Source organism: Bos mutus, chromosome 22, assembly GCF_027580195.1.
Source record: "Bos mutus isolate GX-2022 chromosome 22, NWIPB_WYAK_1.1, whole genome shotgun sequence".
NCBI classification, from domain to species: Eukaryota; Metazoa; Chordata; class Mammalia; order Artiodactyla; family Bovidae; genus Bos; species Bos mutus.
In genome coordinates, this window is record NC_091638.1 from 67,436,287 (window position 1) to 67,444,219 (window position 7,933).

General features: G+C 58.8%; 1 protein-coding gene across 1 annotated transcript; it reads right to left on the reverse strand.

Annotated features, from left to right (window-relative positions):
- Positions 1–225: 225 nt before the first annotated feature.
- RAB1B (RAB1B, member RAS oncogene family) lies at positions 226–7,567 on the reverse strand. The gene is made up of 6 exons (XM_005894018.3): positions 7,432–7,567; positions 5,608–5,680; positions 5,224–5,319; positions 5,017–5,112; positions 1,807–1,938; positions 226–1,672 (listed from the first exon to the last, which is right to left on the reverse strand). The coding sequence occupies exons 1-6, from the start codon at positions 7,443–7,445 to the stop codon at positions 1,478–1,480; spliced, it is 606 nt and encodes a 201-aa protein (XP_005894080.1). The 5' UTR covers positions 7,446–7,567; the 3' UTR covers positions 226–1,477.
- Positions 7,568–7,933: the final 366 nt, after the last annotated feature.

The window sequence follows — 7,933 nt, forward strand, 5'->3', positions numbered from 1 at the left end:
TGGCCGCTGCCTCCCTCCCTGCCGGAACCGTGCTGGGCCCGTGGGGACAGCCCACAGCAGGACAAACAGGCAGCTCTCCGAGCTCCAGGAACTGGGTCAAGGACTTCCAACAGCAACCCTAGGACACACAGCCTGAGCCAGGACCCCCTGTGAAGCCCAGGGCTCCAGTTCCATCCCTCCACCCCAGGGCGGCCCCCACCACAGACCACACTCACAGACCACAACTTCCTTGCAAAAACCCTCGGCTCACCCGAGGGCCAATGGAAATTTATTTATTTATTTTTTGTCCTTTCGTCTTTCCCCAAGTGGCTTTTCCTTGCAAAATGCCTGACATGACACCAGAGGGGGAACCTGGGAGTGGGGGGGGGGCAGCCCAAGGGGCAGCCCAGGGACTTAAATACAAGCTGGAGGGCAGGGCACAGGTTGGACAGGCGAGAGACAGCACAAGGGACATGGCTTCTCAGGTAGAGACCAAAGGTTTGTCTTTCTGCAGAAGCAGCTGTGTCAGAGGGCGGAGGAATCCTGGGCGAGAGGGAAGAAGTGGAGAGGCCCCCCAACCCTGGGTGGCACCCACATTCCCAGAGAAGTAGCGACAGAGGGTAAGGATCCGCCCTCACAGGCTCCAAGGGACGGACGGGGGGCGAATAAGCCAGACGTGCTGCCTCAGGGGAAGGAGGCGGTGCTGGCAGAGAGAGGGTTAAGGCTCGTGCCCAGCCTCTGGCTCGGTGGGCCTTCCGCCTCCGCCTGCCTTGGGTACAAAGGGGCACGGTGAGCAGGCAGCACACGGGCCTGGCTCTGGCAGGGCAGGGGGCGGCAGGAGCAGGCTCCCTCTGGGCTCAAGACACAGGCCCAGTGCAGCTGCCCGCCCACCTGCCCTAGATGTGCTCATACCCCACCGCAGGTGGACGGCTGGAGCTCTGAGTGCGGGAGGGGCGGGGGGCTGGGGAGAGGAGGCGGCTGGGCCCCTGTGGTCCCCACGCCCGTCCTGAGGTCCAGCCCAGGGCCCTGGATCCCAGGGCCCTGGATCCCCTGTTCCTATTCCTGGCCCCAGGTGCTGACTGCAGCCAGGGGCAGTAGAGGCCAGGGAGGCCCTCAGCTCTTGGGGAAGTGGGGCGGGTACAGGGGGAGCAGGAAGAAGAGTCAGGAGAGAGACCCACTGCAGCATACGTGGGGGGCGGGGAGACAGACAGACAGAGGAGCCCTCATCCCAAAGGTGTGTGGTGGGGTATCTTTTAAAGTCCCCTAGAGGCAGCAGCAGAGCAAGCCCGCACCCCCACCCCAGCCACAGGTCCTGGGTGTCCTCCCTGGGGGGGCCGGGGCTCAGGGCAGCAGGCAGATGGGCCAGAGGGAGATTGGGAGCCCAGGACACCCCCAAAGCCACAGATTCAAATGCCCCGGAGAGGGAGGCCCCTCCTGCCCCCTCCAGGGGCATCATCTGGAGAAGGTGCCCCCTCCTGTCCCACCCCATGAACCCCTCCTAGCAACAGCCACCACCAGCCTGCTTCACCGGGGTGCTGTCGATCTTGAGGTTGGGCCGCTCACCCCCCGAGGCTGCCCCGGGCCCCATCCGCTTTTTGATCTCGGCAGCCATGGTCATGAACGCCTGCTCGACGTTGGTAGCGTTCTTGGCACTCGTCTCCAGAAAGGGGATGCCCAGAGAGTCTGCAAACTCCTGATGTGGGGAGAGGAGAGAGGAGGTGAACGGTGGCAGAACCCGGCCCCCTCACCGTGGTGTGCCCAGCAGCCCGGCCCCGCCTGCTCACCTTGGCGGTGGTGTGCCCGGTGGCCTGGCCCTAGCCCGCTCACCTTGGCAGTGGTGTTGTCCACCACCTTCTTGGTGGTGAGGTCGCTCTTGTTGCCCACCAGCAGCTTATTGACATTCTCACTGGCATAGCGGTCAATCTCCTGGAGCCACTGCTTCACATTGGCGTAGGATTCCTAGAGGAACCAGATCAAAAGGTATTTTGATCCCAACTGCTACCCCTACCCCAGGCCTGGAGAACAGGGGCCTTGAAGGGAATGTGGGTGTCCTGAGCTCCCAAGAGGCAGGCGTGCTGGGCTCAGGAAGCCAGAGGAAGCCCCATGAGGCTTAGCTCTCCTGCCTGCCCAACTCTGAGACCCCAAAAGCCAGGGCCAGAGAGGCCCAGCTTCTCCTAACAGCCCCAACACCTAAACGGCTTAGGCCGAGCGAGGGCCAGCCAGCTCCTCCTGCAGCTGCTTGTGTCTCCCTAAGATGCAGAAAAGGCCTAACCACACGTGGGGAGCACATGGCATCAGAAGAAAGGCCAGAAGGAAGACAGAAGCAAAGGCTAATAGGTGAGCAAGAGTCACACAGTGGCCTTAAAATCCCATTCAGGCTGCAAACCTGGGAGCCCAGCGGCAGGTGGAGGACCCTCCCAGAGGAGGCCCTGGCCTAAGAGGGAGACAGGGATCCTGGGAGCGGGGCCTAACGTGCGTCCTACTTCTGGCACCAACAGCCTCCTCACTCAGCCCGGCTCTCCCGGCAGCCTGCCATGCCCCACCCCCCACTCCTGGCACGCCGACAAAGGACAGAACTTTTAGGAACAGGCTTGAGCTAGAGCCGCTTTCCCTTCTTAGGAGCCAGAGGTCTGATGATACCACACTGGGTTCAGACGTACACCTCCTGCCACATCCCAGGCTGGGCCCTGGGTTCAAATAATGGAACCATGCCTGGGCCCAGCCCTAAAGCACTCAGGGGACAGTGGGGGACCAGACTAGGACACACGCAAGGGCAAGACAGGGTGGCCAGCACTGTAGGGAGAGGAGGCAGGAGCTGGTGGGACTCCAGGACTATCTCAGCTCGGGGAGGTTACAGCTGACCTGTGCCTGGAGGGGTGAACTACCCCCATATGGGTGCTGGTGGGGGGACGGGGGAAGGTGCGGGGTGGGGGGGAGGCAACACGGGAGGGGTGTGGCATCTTTGGGGGAAGGGGAAAGCTGAAAATTGCTGGGACTCAGGCCCTGGGCAGGGAAGCAGAGGAAGAGGAGGCAGGCCCGAGCGGGGAGGGTCCTGGCCTGGCTGAATCTTGGACAACCAGCAGCCAGTGGAGGTTTCCTCAGGAAGGGGGCAGCAGGAGCGCACCGGGCTCTGGGAAGACAGTCCTGGAAGGAGTGCAGAGGCCGGATCAGACTGGCAAGAAGACGGAGACCCACTGGGGGATGGCTGGGATGAGCCAGGCAAGGAGGCAGGCGAGAGCACAGGATTTAGTGAGACGATCGTGGGCTTAGCCTCACCTCTGCCATTTACTGTATGACCCTAGATATGTCACCTGATCTCTCTGAACCTCAGTTTCCTCACTTCAATAAAACAGTACCTCCCGGTGGGGCTGTTGTGAGCGTGAGATAATGAATGCAGGCCTGTCTCATAACAAGTGCTTAATTAGCAAGAGCTGCTATTATCCTCATCACTGCTATTATTATGAGGGGACAAATTTGAGAGACGATAGGGGAGAACAGAGGGGCCCGGTGACTGCTGGGATGGGGGAGGGAAGAGTTTTCTGGTTAGGCCAACAGGGTTGCTGTTATAAAGATGAGGACGCAGGAGCCGATTCAGGAACAGAGTTAGACCAGCACAGGATACGATAGGTTTTGCAGACCATCCAGAGCTCTGTGGGGGGCCCAGAGGCAGGCTAGGGGCAGGCAAGGATGTGCTGGTAAGCAAAGAACCCTGGCTTCACAAACACCGGCTTTGCCTTCCCTGTCTGTGAAACCACAGGCAAGTAACTCAACGTATCTCCAAGCCTGTTTCCTCATCTGGAAAGCAGGGACCCCACCATTTAGTTCACTGGGTGAAACTGAAGGTGAGAATTAACACAGACAGTGCCAGCACAGTGCAGGACAGAGGAGGAGGTCCACAGTGAGGGCGTTTCGTTGCAGTAAACACAAAACAAAAGCCAAACCACAAGGCGGTCAGCATTGTGCAGGGGGGTCAGGAGGCTGGGGGCCGTAGGGAAGCACAAAATCTGGGGTGTGGGGGAGCAGTACCGGAGGGATCGGTAAAGTCACTGAAAAGAGAATCTAGGGCGGCAAGAGGTGGGAGAGCTGGAGACAGTCATTTTTTCAAGGAGAGGGAAGAGAACACAGTTAAAAGCCACTAGAGGTCAATCGTGGCAAAAACTGAAATGAGGTCACAGCATTTGGCAGTTAGAGGTCCATCGTGACCTCCGCCTGAGTGGAGCGCAGTTCACCCACAGCCTGTTGGCCAGGAGGCAGCACGAGTCCCTGGCGAGCTGCAGTCCAGCTGCCCCTTGGAGCAGGGACTCCTCCTGGCCTGGGGTTGATGTAAGTGTCTCCATGTCCCCAGGGCCTGACCCCCGTTAAGCAACAAAGTTTAAAAACAACAAAACTGGTAGAATCAGTAGGCACGGGCTTTCAGGCTCTGCCACTTGAGCAGCTACAGGGCCTAAGAAAGTCTTAGCACCCTGACCCATTTCTTCATCTGTGAAATGGGAATATAATCCAGACCTCTTTGGAATGATATGAGCATCAAAGGGCTGTGACAGAACCTGTGAACTGTAAGGCATGGCAGGACTGCTTCTCGCTGTTAACATCACCACTGCAGCTGCTGACATGTGACTCAAGTTGCCACAGCAGACTCTGGGCTCCCAGAACTCTGCTTGCACGGGGCCCAGAGCGCACAGCTCCTTTACTTCCTTGTGTAAGCCCCTCCCACTGCTTCACCACAGGGTCTTTGCCCAGGAGGCCATTTGCCCAGCACAGCAACCAATCAGCTGACTAACCCACCAAACAGAGGTGCCCGGAAGGTCTAGAATAAGTTTTGACAGGGAGGTGAGGCCTGGTTCTGCCAAGGCCCTGCAGCAGGGCCTGCCTGGGGAGGATCCATTTCTGCAGTTATTTGCCTCCTTGTGAAATAAGTCCAGGAACAGTCTCCTTTCCGGGCAGCATGAGGAAGAGAGGACGGGAACAGTAAAAAGAAGCAAAAGCCAAAGACCCGAGGCTGAGGAGGCAAAGGGGGGACAGTGAGCCCTGGACTACCTGGTCTGTGACGTCGTATACCACGATGATGCCGTGAGCCCCCCGGTAGTAGCTGGAAGTGATGGTCCGGAACCGTTCCTGACCAGCTGTGTCCCACTACAAGACAGTCGGAGAGTGAGCAGGTCAGCCCTGGGCTCCGTGCCTAGAGCCCCTCCCCTCTGAAGGCAGATGCCTCTGCACCGGGGCTCTGGGAGCAGCCACACTCACGATCTGAAGTTTGATGGTTTTGCCGTCCAGCTCAATGGTTCGGATCTTGAAGTCCACCCCGATGGTGCTGATGTAGCTCTCTGTGTATGTGTCATCCTGGAAGACCGGGGGCCAGGGAGATGGCCTGAGCAGACAGGTCTGAGGCCCATCTGGAAAACCTCCCTCTGGTTCCCTGCCCCACCTGAGTGCCTCACTGCTGAGCCCCAGTTCTCACACCCCAACCTGCCAGCCCTATGCCCTTGCTCAGTCAGATATGTTTCGGGCAGGTCCTGCCACTTCATCCCTGGTCTCCTGAGTCTTGCAACCACTCTTCTCTGTTGCCCCACCTCCCTCAGGCCACCAGCCAGGACCCTAGATGGATGGTATGGGAAGCTTCTTACTCACAGCAAACCGTAGGAGCAGGCATGACTTGCCCACGCCCGAGTCACCAATCAAAAGCAGCTTAAACAGGTAGTCACTGGAGAGAAAGGATGGGAAGATGTGAAGGACGGCAGGGAGCCCGCCTGCCATCACCCTGAAGTCACAACTACAGCATTCTCCCACACCACGAAGTGTGCCTCAGATTAGGGTAGTGAGGCACTCACAAGACCCTCCTGCAAGTCCCGGGCTGGGGAGGGCTGACCACACCCCATAACACAGCTGGCCCAAAGGGAAACATCTGAATTTCCACTTTACAGAGAAGAAAACAGAAGCACAGAAAGGAACGTGACTTGCCAAGGATCACAATCAGTCAGGTGACAGAGTTGGGTATCCCAGCCTGGTTCCTGATAGACTCCATGGTTTCGAGTCCAGTAGGGAAACCCTACTGCACTGCCCTGGGCCTGTACCTGACTGGGCAGCAGAGGCCCTAGAAGTGGAGGCCAGGGCCCAGCCTAGAACTTATGAACTGAATTTCTATGTAAAGAGCATGGTGTGAAGCCTCTAAGAAGAGAGGATCAGCAAGTGGCAATGATGGTTAGGTAGCATCTCTGACTCAATGGACATGAATCTGAGCAAACTTCTGGGGACAGTTAAGGACAGGGAAGCCTGGTGTGCCGCAGTCCATGGGGTCACAAAGAACTGGACACGACTCATAACTGAACAACAAAACGTATCAAGTTTACACTGGTGCCTGGCCCTGTGTTTCAAACTCATCATCTCATTTACACTTTACAACAGTCCACTGAAGTGAGTGCTTTTATTTCCAACTAATGAGGAAACCACACACCAGAGAACGGAAGCAACTTGCCCTAACTCACACAGCTGTTAACTTTAATACTGGAAACCAGGTTCAGACTCCAAAGTCTCGTTGAAAGCCTGTTGGTACCCTTCTCTGTTTCCCCTTATGATCCAGCTCAGAGCTTCACCCTTCCCCAAGGAAATGTGAAGTCTGGATCTGGAGAACAAAAAGGAAGTAGCAGAAGAGGAAGAAGATAATCGACACTTGGTGAAAGCTGTCAGTGAGAAGTCGAGGCAGAAACGCGGGCCACCTACCCGTAGGGGGAGTGACCAAGAAGTGAGGAGAGTTTGAGGAACAAAAAGAATCCCACTGGAAGGGTGGAAGCAAATGCCACATTCGTGTAAACTTCATCCGCAGGGTGACGGCGACGGGAAGGGGTGTGACAGTGGCGCCGGGGCTTGCGCAAAGGTGAGGGGAGGGCGGGAGGGGACCGGCCGCCGGGGGCGACCCGGCACGTTGATCCAGCAGCCCGGATGGGAGAGCCTGCGTGCGAGTTACCCAGAGGGCCAGCCTCCAGGAACCGGATTCCGGGAGGACCGGAGAGCAGAAAGTACCGCCCGACCTAAACGGCCCAAGTCTGGACCGAGACCAGAAACGCTGGTGACTGGCTCCACTATCAGGACTGTCGTCAGCTCCCCGATCTCCACTCTAAGGCAGCAGGTGGGGAAACTGAGGCCTAGAAAGAGCGGGGGCTGCAGGGTCACCTGACCGACAAGGCCTGGTGGTGCCGGTGCCTCGGGCTCCAAGTGGTGCCCCTCGGGGTCGCAGTCTCCAGGCCCGTGTGCTAGAACTCGGGGTGTCGAGTCAGGGTCCTGGGGCCCCCGGGGGAGGGGCAGGACCCGGATGTGAGGGGGGGAGGTCAGCGGAAGAGGGGACCCGGATGTGGGGGCGCCGCGCAGCCCTGACCCGGGCCGGACAACCCCGGTAAGCGTACAGTCCCGTACTCGGGATCGAGGCTGCGCCGCACGGCGCGGGCGGGGCGCACTCACTATTCGGGGTTCATGGCGGCGGCGGCGGCCCGCTCGGTCGCTCCCAGTCGGCTCTGCTCCGCCTCCCGTTCCAAGATGGTGGCCGCTCCGCCCCAGAGACCCCGCCCGCGACGCGCAGGCGCAAACGTTCCCGACTGGGGCCTCGACGCATTGCTTCTCGGAACTTGTAGTCCCCGTACGTTGTCCAGCTCACTCCCGCCGCGCAGGCGTAGACCGGAGAGCCCGAATCTCCTAGCCCACGCCCCCCCATCGCCGCGCAGTGCCTTCTGGAGCTTGTAGTTCGCTTCCCAGACGCACCTGGGCTTAAGGACCGCACTCTGCAGCCTCACCGCGTCCCGGCGTTGGGATGCTCAGTTTAGTGCTGGGATTGGCGTTTCACGTCTGACAGAGGCATTCATCCTTACACTCCCCGCTTCCGGGAATATTAGTAAAAGTTCACTTATCAAGGGTTTTTGGTTAGGCACTTCTAACTCCCAGCCACAACCCCAGGAAAAAGGTATCA